This window comes from Dermacentor albipictus, chromosome 1 (genome assembly GCF_038994185.2).
Source record: "Dermacentor albipictus isolate Rhodes 1998 colony chromosome 1, USDA_Dalb.pri_finalv2, whole genome shotgun sequence".
NCBI lineage: Eukaryota > Metazoa > Arthropoda > Arachnida > Ixodida > Ixodidae > Dermacentor > Dermacentor albipictus.
The window spans coordinates 117,577,445-117,593,246 of record NC_091821.1 but is presented as its reverse complement, the minus strand read 5'-3'; the positions used below and the strand labels follow the sequence as shown (position 1 = coordinate 117,593,246).

At 44.9% G+C, this 15,802-nt stretch overlaps 1 protein-coding gene across 1 annotated transcript in view; it reads right to left on the bottom strand.

Moving 5' to 3' along the window:
• Positions 1 to 988: 988 nt before the first annotated feature.
• The window catches only part of LOC135907874 (uncharacterized), a 48,633-nt gene continuing 33,819 nt past the window's right edge, over positions 989 to 15,802 (bottom strand). The window contains exons 5-10 of the mRNA XM_065439634.1: positions 14,566 to 14,737; positions 12,889 to 13,060; positions 8,222 to 8,322; positions 5,832 to 5,973; positions 2,389 to 2,655; positions 989 to 1,560 (exon numbers count right to left, since the gene is read on the bottom strand). Coding sequence (XP_065295706.1) covers positions 1,421 to 1,560; positions 2,389 to 2,655; positions 5,832 to 5,973; positions 8,222 to 8,322; positions 12,889 to 13,060; positions 14,566 to 14,737 — 994 coding nt within the window. The 3' untranslated portion in view covers positions 989 to 1,420. The remainder of the gene's footprint in view (positions 1,561 to 2,388; positions 2,656 to 5,831; positions 5,974 to 8,221; positions 8,323 to 12,888; positions 13,061 to 14,565; positions 14,738 to 15,802) is intronic.

The window sequence follows — 15,802 nt, the reverse complement described above, 5'->3', positions numbered from 1 at the left end:
GTTGTTTAGGTAGACTATAATGCCCAGACTTCCGTCTGCAAAACAAACGGGCCACAAGCAAGCACAAAAAAATATCAGACCGTGAGATAGCCACTATAGCTGGAGAATAAGTTAAGCATGTAAGCTTTATACTGCTTGGACAATTATAAGCCTTGTATTTGCTTACGTTATTTCTGTAGCCTAGTGGCCATACACACTCTGCGGCACGGACAAGACGTTTCACGTGGCCTGGGTCCTAATACAATTTGCCCGACGTTTCTTTTTTTCTTTTGCTGTTCAGCACGAAATAACCTTTAACAAGCGCTATGGCTTGAGAAAATGCAATTACGAATTGATATATTGCAATTACTCACGTACATATACTGCAAGTATTGCACGTATAGTATGTTTAATATATATATATATAGTATATATATTGCACGTATATATTGCAAGTACTCACGTACGGCGCAGAAACCTGGCGGCTTACAAAAGGGGTTCTGCTTAAACTGAGGACGACGCAACGAGCTATGGAAAGAATAATGATAGGTGTAACGTTAAGGAATAAGAAAAGAGCAGATTGGGTGAGGGAACAAACGCGAGTTAACGACATCTTAGTTGAAATCAAGAAAAAGAAATGGGCATAGGCAGGACATGTAATGAGGAGGGAAGATAACCGATGGTCATTAAGGGTTAGGGACTCGATTCCAAGGGAAGGGAAGCGTAGCAGGGGGCGGCAGAAAGTTAGGTGGGCGGATGAGATTAAGAAGTTTGCAGGGACAACACGGCCACAATTCGTACATGACCGGGGTAGTTGGAGAAGTATGGGAGAGGCCTTTGCCCTGCAGTGGGCGTAACCATGATGATGATGATGATGATGATGGTGATGCAATTACTCAAAAACCCCACGGTCCTTTCGTACGGATGATCTGGAACCCCAAGGTGAACATGCGAGAATTTCTTGCACAATGCATTTTATTGAAGTCCAAAGTGATTTCGCGCACCGTATACACGAGGAGTCAACTTTAGACTAGATTGTGATGTTTTGTTTACAGATCTTCATTTAAACACAAAACAAGGCGTGCAGGGAGGTGCTTCGGTGTCTCCTGTAGACGTCACACTACCTGCTTAGCATCAGTGATACAGGGGACCATGCAAAACGGGTACAGGCATAATAAAAGGTGGCCGATTCTGAAAGAAAAGGAATACAAAAGACATACGTAGTGCCTCGCAACTCCGGAACTAAATTTTGACATTTTAATAACATTCGGTGAATGCCACGAAAGATAGCACTTATGTTGCGTTAAATAACCAACTATCATACCACCTCGCCACACGAACAAAGCATTGGAGACAAGCCACAATAAGCGTCCGCCCCTATCGGTTGCCTCCACAGACACCCTGCATTCGATAAGACGGCACCCGTACGTCTTTTCCGATTTTAGCGCGTCTGGATCTGCTTGAGCTTCTCCATGTATGACTGCTGCAGCGCTCTGCGTAAGTCTTTGCCGGAATCCGTGTGCGGAATGCTCTCCAGGAACTCCACACCACCGTGCAAGTGCTTGTGGAAAGACAGCTGGTCTGAAAAGAGTGGGACGAAAAGCGCTTGGTGAGTAGATGCGGCAGATCCAAGATATAAGCAATTGCTATGTGCAAGCTCCTCCTGTGAGAGTGTAGCGACATGTCATACCACACGAACTGTCACTGAACACACTTCATCGGAAACGAGGACATGGTGGAAAAAATCCGAGAGCATACACTGAAAGGTGCGTGAATCGAGAGAGCGCTGGCAAAACTATATGACAGGTAATCATCATTCTTATCACTTCGAATAGTTTTTTTTTCAGTGTTTATTTTAGCTCCTTAACTCAATTGCTGCAACAAATAATTGTGACCCTCCGCCTCCTTAGTACGTTTAGAGAACCCTCTTGGTAAAACTCCCCCACTCCCTCCCCTCCGGTACTTCTACAGAACAATGAGAAAACTCACATGCCAGTTACTGAGTTCCTAGAGGGTTCGGGACAAAGCTAAGAGGCAAGCTAGCAGCTTCCATGGAGAGGCTGGGTTAATGCAATTACTAAGAGTATTACATTTGTCTCTAGCGGTACAAAAGGAGGTGTTAGAAAAAACTATTTCACCTCGTGATACTCAAAAGCATATAATTTAATTTTCTCTTATTTTCTTTACAGAGAGCCCAACGCACGATTCATATCTGCACTCCCCCAGCCATTTCTTTATTATTATTATTAATACTACTACTATTAAGACTTCCGGCAAATAGTTGGAACTTTTCTGGGTAGAATGTTTCTTAGGCGAATGAAGTCAGCGAATGCGCTCGTTCGCGCCCATCTGTGTGGGCGACCAGCTTGACGTCGTCGCAGCCAACACGCGTTGATAGAAGGCACCCACCGGCAACGAGCGCCTGTAGCCTGGCAGCGGTCTCGCTCTCCTCCTTGCCGTCCCCCGGGAGGCGGTCGAGCACGACGAAGGCGCGCGGAGCCTCGCCGTACTCCGGGTGCGGCACGCCGGCCACGACCACGTGTCGCACGCTAGTGTCCGTCGCCAGCAGCTCCTCGATTTCGGCGGGTGCCACCTGCTGGTCCATGCACTTGATGAGCTCCTTCAGCCTGCCACACACGAAGAAACGGCCGTCTGGCGCGTAGAAACCCGTGTCACCTGCGCCGGCGAGGTACGCCTATCTTCAGAACACAGTATCATCATCATTCCTCAGTCGACCTTTATGTTCACTGCAGGACGGAAGCCTCTCCAAGCGATCTGCAATTTCCCCTGTATTGTGGTACACAGAATCGTACACCCAGTATAATAACTCTCAACAGTATCCTCCTTAAAGAGTCCATACTACTGCTTTCTCAACCATACCTGTGCGGTGAATTTTGTCACCAAGGAATGTTGTAAGAAGAGACTAGATGGCTGAGGAGGGTCCGTAAATATAGAAAGAACCGGAGGTGGGCGAATATCAACTTTTTGGAATACGAATCGAATATCAAATTGAATATGGAGTAGTCAAACGCAGACGCATATATTTAAAGAATAAATATTTATTTTCGCAAAATTAGGTACCACGCGTGTACTGAGTAGGGAGAAAAAGATAGCCAACTAATCACGAACAATTAGGAACACGTTTAAACGCAATAGCACTAATTTTCATTAAAAGAACTGCACGAATATACCTCAACATGTTTAAAGCTTAGTTGCAAACAAGCTTTCCAATATATGGCTGCTGCAGAGCAGCTTTTCAAAAACGTCCAAATAAATAGTCGTTGAAATAAATATATGCAATTGTGTGAAGAGAAAAAGAAAAGCTGTTAAAAATCCTATCTGCCGTATAAACACGTAAAGGGTCCGTTGCAAGGGAAACATCACTGCTCGTAGCGTAAAAGATAAAGCTGCTACATGAATAGACTACAAGAAAGACAAAATTACAAACCACTAGCCAAAATCAAAGGTTGTAACGATGGCTTCTGCCGCGAAATCAAAAACAAAGCTTGCATTACCCATTTTGTTTTTGCATGTTGCTCCGAAAACTTTACCACTTGTTTCCCTTATGAACTGGCGGTACTTTGTTTTAGCAGGCGGAGAACAGTAACCGAAATTCAACAGTAGGTTATTGCGAAATATTTCGTTAGCTTCCATATTCGAAAATACCAAGTCATTCATTCAAAATGAAGTCATTCATTTTCGAATACGAGTACGAATACTTAATGTGGAGTATTCGATTCGTATTCGAAACTTCAAGCAATCGCCCGCCCCTAGGAAAAACGCATTTATTTATTTATCTATCTATCTATCTGTCTGGCTGTCTGTCTGTCTGTCTGTCCATCCGTCCGTCCGTCCGTCCGTCCGTCTGTCTGTCTGTCTGTCTGTCTGTCTGTCTGTCTGTCTGCCTGTCCGCCCGCCCGCCCGCCCGCCCGCCCGTCCCTCCGTCCGTCCGTCCGTCCGTCCGTCCGTCTGTCCGTCCGTCTGTCTGTCTGTCTGTCTGTCTGTCTGTCTGTCTGTCTGTCCGTCCGTCCGTCCGTCTGTCTGTCTGTCTGTCTGTCTGTCTGTCTGTCTGTCTGTCTGTCTGTCTGTCTGTCTGTCTGTCTGTCTGTCTGTCTGTCCGTCCGTCCGTCCGTCCGTCCGTCCGTCCGTCCGTCCGTCCGTCCGTCCGTCCGTCCGTCCGTCCGTCCGTCTGTCTGTCTGTCTGTCTGTCTGTCTGTCTGTCTGTCTGTCTGTCTGTCTGTCTGTTTGCTTGCTTGCTTGCTTGCTTATTTATTTATTTATTTATTTATTTATTTATTTATTTATTTATTTATTTATTTAAAGGTAGTACATCAGAGGCTCCGGTCGGAGCATTGAATGATGGGGGATTATACAACAAAATACGTGATGAGCATGAACAAGAACAAAGAAAATTAACAATAAGCAGAACAAAAGAATGCATCATTATACAGACTCAGTTCGTAAAATGTGCGTACAAGCGCTCGCGGAAACGTTCGCGGTTAGTGATGGAAACAATGGCATCTGGAAGATCATTCCAAAGTGCGATGGCTTGTGGCAAAGCTGATGAATTGAAAGCTTTAGTTTTACCAAATATGCGTTTGATGCTGAGGTGATTGAATGAGATGACGCTGAGGTGATTAGTTGACCTAGGTCAACCAATCACAGGGAACTCTGACCATGAGAAGTAAATTCACAGAAGAATAAAAATGGGTAGGATTGCATACGGCAGAGATCATGTGCTCCTGACTGGGAGCTTACCGTTATCATTGAAAAGGAAAGTATACAATCAGTGCATTTTACCGGTGCTGACATACGGCGCAGAGACTTGGAGGCTGACAAAGAAACTTGAGAACAAGTTTAGGACCGCGCAAAGAGCAATGGAACGAGTAATGCTATAGGCATAACTTTAAGAGACAGAAAGCGAGGGGTTTGGGTCAGAGAGCAAACGGGTATAGACAATATTTTAATAGATATTAAGAGAAAGAAATGACGCTGGGCAGCTCATGTAATGCGCAGACTAGATAACCGTTGGACCATTAGGGTGACAGAATGGGTGCCAAGAGAAGGGAAGCGCAGCAGAGGACGGCAGAAGACTAGATGGTGCGACGAAATTAGGAAATTTGCGGGTGCAAGTTAGAATCGGTTGGCGCAGGACAGGGGTAATTGGAGGTCGCGAGGAGAGGCCTTCGTCCTGCAGTGGACACGATGACGATGATGATGATGGCGGCGGCGCCTGGATGTACATAATGGTTTTTCAAGTGGCAGTGGGGATGGCGTTACGCCGTGAATATATTTGTGTATTATGCATAAAAGAGCAACAGAACGACGAATACTTAACGTCTGGAGTGGAATGCCAATATGATCAGCGTTGCAAGGCCCGTATGTGCGACCGGAATAGAGGATGCCTATATATATTTATACGATCTGTTATTGCAGCTTTTGGTAAAAAGCTAACTCTCACATTTTGTACATATCTTCATAAGGCGCACAGTTTGCGTGTCCCAAAAAAACTTGTTAGATGAAACTTTGTGAGTACGAGCGCTCATTCAGACAGCGTGTATAGTACTCCACGCAAAAATACGGATGTTCGCAAAATAAAAATAGGGAATTTTGTCTGTTTCGTGCAAAACAGTGCGGGCACTGTATTGCGGGCACTGTATACAACACATGCACCATTGCTAGAAAAAGTAGCCCTTGTGATCAGTTTTCAGGCGTATCTCAACTCGATGCCGCCATAGCCTCAGACTAGTTATTTCTATACTGAATATTTTTTTTTTCTTTCCCTCGATATTTATCCACGCGGACGCACATAGGAGCACAAACTCGCAGATTTTAAAAAAAGTGTCTCATACCTGTGCGAATGAAGCCGTCTTCATAGAGGCGAGCCGTTTCCTCCGGCCGCCCAAGATAACCCTTAAAAGAACCAGGACCCTTCACAAAGATTTCCCCTTTTTCAAGAGGTCCAAGGTTCTTTTGAGAATGCGTGTCTACTACCTGTGCAGCGGAGTAAACGAAAACAAGTAAAGGTTAATAATATGGCACACTTGCACAACGGACAATCATGATGGCAAGCGTTATTACGAATACATACTTTACGTAGACATAAGATATTTAAGTAAGTTCACGATTTTTTTTGTGCAGTGGAATCCGGCCTAATGAGGAACTGCCCTTCGTTTGTAATCTCTCTAAATTTTTAATAATCGTCTATCTACAAATAATCCCTCCATCTAAATAATTCATCTAAAACAACAGGGGGGATGGTCTCTGCGCCAACGTGTCTCGGTAATTTATTATAACATAACCTTTACTTTGACATTTGCAGTTTATTTGTGATGCGGATGTCACGTGGCTTCGCAAATTTGCACCAGAAAAAAAAAAAACCTGTGAAGAAGCACTACTGTTCCGCGAGTTCGTTTTCTCAGCCCTCCTTAACGACCTCCATCCTACCTCCACATGCCGCCCGCAAACACTCTATACGTCACACAGTTATTGGGTAAGAATTTCGTTATAACGCCGTGCTTCGTGAAGATTACGATTCGGCATCTGTGAAAGTTCGAGCAAAGCTGTTTTTCTGTAATGCAAAAAGAAGCATCTCGCAGCCATTTTTCTTCATAAATTATTGGTGGAAACAGCCATTTCACGCATAAAAAGCTGCTCTTAGAAAGGTCCTATGCTCACGTGAACGTGCGCATGCCTATATTTAACGAAAATAACATCATCGGGCACGTGACTTGAACTGCCACACCAGCGTGTAAATGTTCTTAGAATATGGACGTCCGTGATGCCGAATTTAACAGAATGTTGCGCTTTCAGTCACTTTATTTACCTTGCCGCGGTGCGCTCAGTGGCTATGATGTTCCGCAGCTGAGCACGAGGTAGCGGGTTCGTTTGCCGGCCGCGGAGGCGTCACTCAGATGGGGACTGAATGCAAAAACAATCGCGTAGTACCTAGCTTTGGGGGCACGTTAAAGATCCCAGGTGGCCAAAATGAATCCGGAGTCCCCCACTATACGGCGTGCCTTATAACCAACCGTGAAGTTTTGGGACAGTAAAACCCATAATTTAGTCACTGCGGCTTCCACAGGTGTCCTGTGCTCCTTCTCGGACACGCTAGGAGCGGTACATTATTATTAGAACGGATATAACGAACTAAATTCATCATTTATTTTCTTAAATTTTGCGTATGAAGTTTTATGGGTCACTTAAGGCCAGTCGTCTTAAGTGAGTTCATTTTGCTTGATTTTTCCATGAAGCACGTATTCTTTCGCAATCTGAGGCGGGGATGTGCGAGCGAAGTTGCCGCGATGCAATTCGTCGCGCCGTTATCTTTTCTTTTCGCCAGACAGCAGCGACAGCGCAGCTGTTATCAGCTGCGTTGCGGTTTCGAACTCGTGCGATGCGCTACGAGTTTTGTAATTCTGAGGCATGTCTTCATGCTCAACGCCCTGCCTCAGAATGAGAAATTAGCTGATTTGGGTGCCACAGCTGAGGAGGAATATCTTGCAGTACAAGCGCTAGACAAGAATCAAAATTAACTTGCCATAAGATATGATTATCTACAACTATAAAACATAACGCACACACGAAGCATACAAATTAAAAAATTTATATATTATTTTTAGATTACACACGTTATAACGGTAATTTTTTGTGCACGGTATGTCCGTGCAGTTCATACACAAGAATAGGCGCAGGCATATCATGACAACGGACATATAGTTAGCGGAGGTGGTAGACAAAGGTGGTCCTCCGAACGGAGAGGTTTGTGAAGTCTCTGAAACTCAATAAATGGGGAATTGGGATGTTGCAAACCAGCAAGGGCTTGACAGCACTCAGCTTTTACGTCAAATTAGCGGGCTGAAACCTAGTAAACCATCAAAGAGATACCGGCAAGTCAATGAGCATCGTTTCTCGGCTTCACATTACCGCCTCTACGCGATTTGGATTGAAAACGTCCGCCCACAAATAGGACGTCGCAATTGCTACCTTCTATGGGCACTGTGCCGCGATTTAGACATGTCATGACACACTCAAATTGTCTGGTTATCGCGATAATTCTAGAAAACATGAGAAGCATCGTAACGAACACTCAGGCTATTCTATGGGTGCGTCTTGCAACTGAGCATGACAACGTCAATCGTGCATCTAGATATCACCACAAAATTAAAGAATAATGAAACATCACACATAGCGGTACGCCGCAGATATACATGAACTTCACTGAATCAGATGATTCACTCACCTTCATTTCTACGAATGGAGCAGGTTTCCCGACGCTCTTGAAGTCATCGAGTTGTGGTAGGGAAAACGTAAAGCATCCCGCCAACTCAGTCATACCATAGGCTGCAGGAAAAAAGGACACTGGCCGAATTAGCTTAAGGACTTGTTGTCTCATATATAGTCCTTGTTATGGATCAGACAAACTGCTTATTTATGTCCTGAAGGTGCGGTTCACATTCGGCATCAAGTGGTAAGGCGCTTTGAAAACGGACAATTGGAGAGTTTGTAGCAATTAATTAAAACAGTGCATTTTTTTTCTAGAAGGTTACAGAGATGTTGATAACAAAATGGTGGGTATTGAACATCGCCTTTCGGGTTCAGCATAGTAAATTTCTATTTTTTCCCTCCAAACTCAGCGTAGATAGGCAAGCCTCACTCTAAAAAAGTTTACACCCTTTGGGTTTTTATCTGCCACACAACAATAATCGTCATCTGCCTTGCTTGAGTTTCCTTTCTTGAAAACGCCGTGCCCGCTACTTTCCTGTCGGCAATGTTATGTCATGCTGATAACGCGCACATATGCGGTTCGTTACTGGAAAGTGCCGGGCTCACAGCGTTAAAGAAAGGAAATGCGGACAAGACCAATGACGTTTATCGTTGTGTGGCAAGATACGACTCAAAGGGTGTAAACTTTTCTTAGAGTGCTCTTCTGCCTCTTTTTATCTCGGCCTTTCACCGAGGTCTGTGCTGAGAGATGTGTATTCAGACTTCAGAATTTACCAGGTAACTGTGACTTTAAAAAAAAGAAATACTCTTCAATGCCTTTGCGCGGCTAAAAATCATGGGCGGAATTCACTGAGCTGTGCCGTTCCTACGCAATTTCTTAGCCAAAAAGTTATTGAGCTAAGATAAAGGTGCAATCGAAGTGGCAGAGCATTTAACTTGCGGCGCCGTATGAGAGCAAGGAGGAAGCAAAGCTCGGATTCAACGACAAGGAATTAAAGAAGCGCGGTGAACTGATAGCAAGATCGCACATCATGCATCTGTAGTTGAGGCTATATTCTCACTGCAAATCACTGCGCAGCCCTTTCCGACAGGTTCCTTTTCCGGGCGTCTGCTACAACGCTGACAAGCGCAACCGCGCTCGCCCGTTCACCGCACCGCCGTCAGAAGAATGTCAGTGCAAGTGTCATGCATTCTTTTTACATTTCTGTGAGAAAAGGAACTGATGCACACATGGTGACATACTTGGCGCAGAAAGAAATGCTCTGGCGGAGCAGTTGACTGCCAGGCCTGCCAGGCTAATCCCGCCTGTAGCAAGACACTATTCTGTAAACATGCAAATGCTGCCTCGCAGTACAAAGCGAAATACGGTTTAAGGGCAACAGTGCGCTAAAATTTTGGAGGAATTTCGGATCTTGTAAAATGTCATCAGCATATATTTATGTCCGCTGCAGGATGAAGGCCTCTCCCAGGCTCTCCCAGTCCCTGTGCAGCATCCCACGCGCACTCAGTGCTTACCCTCTCTCTTTCTTCGTACTGGCAGAATGCAATGATTGTAACCTTTTTCTTTTCAACCACAGCTGTGAGCTCCCGGTTATGATTTGATAATGCAGGCCATATGCCTTTTGACCCATTCTCATTCCTCTGTCAATTTACTTCTCATGATCAGGGTCTCCAGTGTGTAACTGACCTAGATAAACGTACTCCTGCGCATATTCGAGAGATTTACTTCAGATCATGAATTCCTGTTCGCTTGACAAGTTCAAAAATTGTTGCAATGTGTACCCAGCGTTGCTGAATAGGACAATGTCATCGGCAAGCTGAAGCTTGTTCAGATATTGTCCGTTGATCCGCACTCCTGATCCTTCCCCATCTAATAGCGTCATGCTTCTAAGCATGCAATCAATATAATTGCAGAGACTGTGTCTCCTGGATGACGCCATTTCTGATAAGTATATTTCCAGCTTTCTTGTAGTTAATTAGAACATCTGAAGCCGGAACTATCACTGAGGCAGAGTCGAAGCGAGTCTGGTGTGCTGCAGATAAGTGCACAGCAGCTGAACGTAAATATGGCAGTTCCACATAATCGAAAGAATTTTCGAATTGTCAGCCGAATGGCTGCAAGCACCACGGCCTTGCTGAGAAGTTCTCTCAGTTCTTCAGCACAATCCATACTATATGCAATTACACCGCTAATTACGCACAACTGTCGTAGCTTCATCCAAACGCACTGAATTAAGGAATCGAACTGTGCGCCGCCGTGAGAGCGCACAAGACAGCATAATTCGAGTGGCGCAAATTGTGACCTTGCTGATGCGACGCATTTTAGTGACCAGGCTCAGCGTCGTGTGCGATTCGCATTGTTCACTTCGCGATACCAGGCCCCTCTGGCTAGATTCTTCATGCCATCATTAGTTCACTACTACGCAGCAGGCGTGGAGCACCGTAAGACCGTCGCCGGCTGCAAAAAAAAATTCTTGCACTGAATTCACAAAAGCGTATGAATTCTTTCTTGTGTGACAGGAGAAAAAAATAGAAAGAACACCGCACCAAGCGACTAAAAGACGTGAGTGACGACATTTTGCCCAGGACTGATGCTAGTCTGGGGTTTAGAATAAGCATCACCAGCGAATCATAAGACGATGTCGGCTGTCGTCTACCGTAGCTTTTGTCGTTAGATCTTCCCATGGCCTGTTGCCTTTTACTGACTTGTGCATGCAAGTACCGCTGTATGAGGTGGTACGCTATAGGGTGTAATTTTTTTGCACCGAACGCGTGTTAACAATTTGGTTCAATGAACGGTTGGCGTCACGTAACGTTCTACTAATTGGATTGCAGGCCGCTTTCGACCACGCCCTGCTGACATTATACACGACGCTTCATGGTGGCATGTAACTTTGTAAACCATTAGAATCGAGAGATGTAGACCACTCTGACAGTGTTTGTTAGCGCAAAAATTGTTATCCACAGAGAAGAGCCCTTGTACTCTTTCCGTTAACAAGATTGGTTACAAGAGGATTCACGCGACGCTTATTCGCTTCGTTAAGGAGGTGTATTTCATATTACAGCATCACGCTTGTTTAACCAGTCGACATGATTTTCGTATCAATGGTACTGCGTGATTTTATTTGCCATTTATGTTTTATATGTCATCGTATTGACGTCCCGCTTCATTTCATAGCGAGGATTTCCATCCGTCGTACGTATGCGTTCGCTTACACCGTATGCTACAGGATGAGCAACACCGTGGGCACTGCAGACATTACGTCGCTTCGACTTTGTGCTGAATTGAAACTGTGAGCAATAATATAATAGAAGGCTGAGGCCAACCTCATGGAAGACCACAGCGAATTCTCCAACATCAGAAAGTTTTGATCATTAGGCGTTTAGGCTTTTTTTCCTCGTTTCACCTCGCATGGACAATTAAGTCCTCAAAAACGTCTGGAAAAATAATCATCCGCAGCCCTTGAGCGAGGTAAAGCTCAACACAGAAAAAAAAACATAGCAGTGCTCCAAATACGTCAACGACAAACTTGACAGTTGGCAGGAACGGACACCACACTTCTATTCGCTGCCACAGAATAGAGTGTCATGACGAATATGAAAAGTCAGGCTATTGCGCGCATTGAGAAACATAGCCTATCTGACAAGGCACAAGTTCGCAGGACCGCATTAATGTTACTGCGTTCTACAGCAGCGCACGACCAATAAAATTATGCACCAAATTGATTAATGCGCTTTGAGATGATAAACGAGAGCGCGCCATAAAGATATAAGCACGCGCCATCCTCTACTATCGGTCGGGACCTCATAGCCAATCGACCGCAGCAGCGCGTTCCAACGCTTACCCGCGTCAGCCCGAGCGGCGCAGATAGGCATAATTATGTTCTTAAGACTGCTGCCATATATCCAACCTATCGTAGAAATTCCTTCTCGCGTCGGCAGCTGCTACGGCTGTTTAAGCTTTCTGCATCGACTTACTTTTACTATTGGCGCAAGTACTGAAGTTCGCACCGGTGATACCGTTGCTTACACGCCTTTTTTTTTTCAACTTACAACGACCGTCTTTTCAGCTGCGGGTATCGCAAGCTTGCTGATCTTACGAACAGTTTTAGCTTTGTGAATACGCTTTTTTCATAAGACTTCTCTTACGCCTAAATTTGTAAGTTCGCTTAGTGAATTCTGCCCCATATTAGCTTATTATTTTGCCTCAGGAATAAGCAGTACACCTGCTTCATACACGGCTCTGGATTAATTTTGTCCACCTCTTAAACGTGCACCCAATGCAAGGTAAACGAGCGTTTCTCTTACATTCCGCCTCCATCTGAACGCCATCGCCGCTGCCGGGATCGAACCCGCGCACTCGTGGTCAGCAACTCAACTCCATATCCACTGAGCTACCACGCCGGGTATTATTATATACCGCTTATGTGTAAACCCTTTGAGTTCCAGATCAAGTGAAGGTGCGCACGATTTACTTATTTTTTCCTCTATCTTAGCCGTGAGCGCATTTCAAGGGGTTACGCACTGAGTGCTGGAGATTACATGAGAAACGTCGAACTTTCCATCGGTTGCACTTTTTTTTTCGCGAATCTTGTTATAACTACGCATTCCAATTGCTGTTTGCGGGATCGTGTTCGTTTAAGCATCGCTACTTTAAAAACAAAAAACTTCTTTGCAGGGTACCTTGTATGACTCCTTTCAGTCGGAGCTTCCTGGTTATGCTTTGCAGTATCGTGCTGGTTACAGTGTTTCCAGCAATCATCACTTTTGTAAGGCTCCTAGTGTCCGACTGGCTTAGAAGCGGATACACGCTTAACCTTTGGGCGAACGTTGGGTACAGCAGTATCGATGTCGCCTGCGTAAAAAATAAAGAAAAGAAAGCAAGGTTCGAGTAATATCCTTATCTTGCTTCTTGAGCTTAAATTTCTCGTGTGCCCTTAACGTGTTTAATAACTGCGCCTCACCAGAGGAAAAAAGCTGACGAATGTCGGCGCGCATTTGAACTATGACAAAGCAGATTTATTTTAAATATTAGGAAGCTGAATCCGGAGAAAGGCGGCGGCTAGAAAGAAAACAGCTGTGATTCCTGAAGGAGAAACGGCTTCGCAACTAAAGACGCCAGGCAAAAGCTGCAAAGCGATGACGTGGCTTATCCCATCTCTTGTCCACATTGCTAAAAGCATTTGCATATTGGCTGCAAGAAGGAGAGCGATGCTACTGTCGGCCTGTCGTTCAAGGAAAGCTTAGAGAGAAGCTCGAAGTCTTGGTTGTCTCGAATCACCTACATTCGACAAACGGCGCAAACGCACTCTGCAGCACATCGTTTCCCGTGCTGTAGACAAGTCTGCTGGGGGCTGTTCGTGGTGCGTGTTAAATACACCGTGCACTCATACACACCGAAGGCATATTCGTATAAGTAAAGAGCAGCTTTCAGTTAATTCTACGCCGCAGTTTATACAATCCGACAGGCGCATGGAGAAATATGCTGCGGAGCGACGTCTGCAGCTGTCATGCGCAATTGTGCATCGATTAATAGTGGCATGGATCGCCAACGCGCGGGCGTGTTCGTATGTGTGCGTGTTTCTACGTGAGGGTGCGTACGTAGATATATTTTCCTGACCACGACAGAAATCTGAGCAAGGCGGGCGTACAGAACACGGACACAAAAAGAACGAGAAAGAGAGATGCAAATGAGAGAAATGCAGGGAGGTTAAACAGAGTTAAAACCGCTGGTTTGCTACCTTGCACTAGGGGAAGGGAAAGGGGAAGTAAAGACGGGAAGAAAAGCTTGGCCAAAATAAGAGCGTGAAAAAAAATGAAAAGGGACGGAACGGGACCATTATAGTCTTTCTAATACGCCAGAAAAAGAACGAGATGGACTATTACGCCTTACACGCTCGCACTCTCCTACATATCACCGCAATGAAATGAGTTAATTCGCATTTTATTGTGAGCACTTCACATGTTATCGCTATCACCTTCTAATCTATCGTTCATTTTAGTTTTCTTTGATTTTCTTTAAAGTCATTTGATGCCACTGCTGAAATCATGAGCACATATTCGCTACATGTGCCCTAGTCCACTCTTCAGTTCATGTTTTTTTCTTGTTGCTGTTTATGTCACTGTCAACATACTTACTTTAATGTGACACTTGTTTTGTCACAGATTCTAATATCGGAGTCTTAACTATAGTTTGCTCGTCTAACTTGCCTACTGTTTTCTTCCTCGAAAGTCAAATGGCCTAAACGAGTTGACGAGAGAATGAAGAGAGAAGTTTGATGCTGGTTTTGTTTCCGCGAATGTCTTACCTATAACATTTCCAGATCTCACGGATATTATGTTAGAAAAACGATTACTCGCCTTGTACTTTTCTATCGCAGGCAGAATGATGTTAAAATCCGGAGTGTGGACCATGACGACCTGACAGCCATGGCCAAGATGGCACATAGTGAGCGAAAAGCCGCCGACATGCATAAGTGACGCTGAACCAAGAAATATGTCCCCCTTTTGAAAAATCGATACGTCCAGGTACCTGCGTAAATAAGGCGCAGAAATTAGTAGAAACTTTGAGCTCGCTACCAAACACTTGGTCTCATTCCCTAGACATAAGCATATCATGTGGACTATATGTTAGTACAGCTGATTTTCCTTCTCTTCTTATCTCCTCCGTTTCTTTTCCATCTTCTTTTGGGAGTCCTGTCACAGAGCAGTTTGCAAAAATTTTTGAGGGGTAAAGTAATTCCCGAGAATGTGCCCTTCAATATCCAAGGCATGCTGCAACATTTTTGACAAGTATTGCAGGGCGGCTTTAACTCGTGTCATCAATGTCACCGGTGATAATGAACTGCACAGAACTGTGCTGTCCCCGTTCTGAGAAACTCAGCCCAAGGTGATACTGCGGAAAAACTGAAGAAAGCAGGGAGAAACTCCACAGATCTGTATACGCTCTATATGCTCGCGGAATGATGCTGGTGGTGACCGTTTCGCACACAGCAAGTGGACAACACCACCTGACGTCATGCCGCAAGGCAGGCGTCTCCTGGGCTGCATTAATTCGTGCGTGTATTAATTGCCAAAGTACGTGGCGATCTTTTCCAGTGCGTGAGGCTCGTGCGAGTGTTTTTTTTTTATTGCTATAACGCGCCTCCTTGTACGAGGTGGTATCAAAACCTTTCGAGGCTGGCGTTGTTTCGAAGAAAGTGATTTATTTATATTCACAAGTGACGTGGAGCACAGCTAGAACACCTTGCTTCTAACCTGAAGGTCGGAAGCTGATAACGGTAGATCATAACGCTCTAGAGTGTTATGAGTATGTGTAAGGAACGGGACAGAATTTATCCCGTTTCCTTGGCATAACTGCAAATGCCACCGAGGTCGAATTAAGCGAAGATGGGTGGAACGCTATGAAAAATCTATTTGCGGAGTTGCACGAGTTGGTTCAAACATAGCTTTTGAAAAACACAAAATGTGTTATTGAAGTTTTAGGACGTGTGATACGGCCGCTGTCAGATACGCTTCCCATTTTCCCGACATAGCTGTAGGTTACAACACATTTTGTATTTCGTGGCAATGGGAGGGGGGATGATGATAAGGGCCA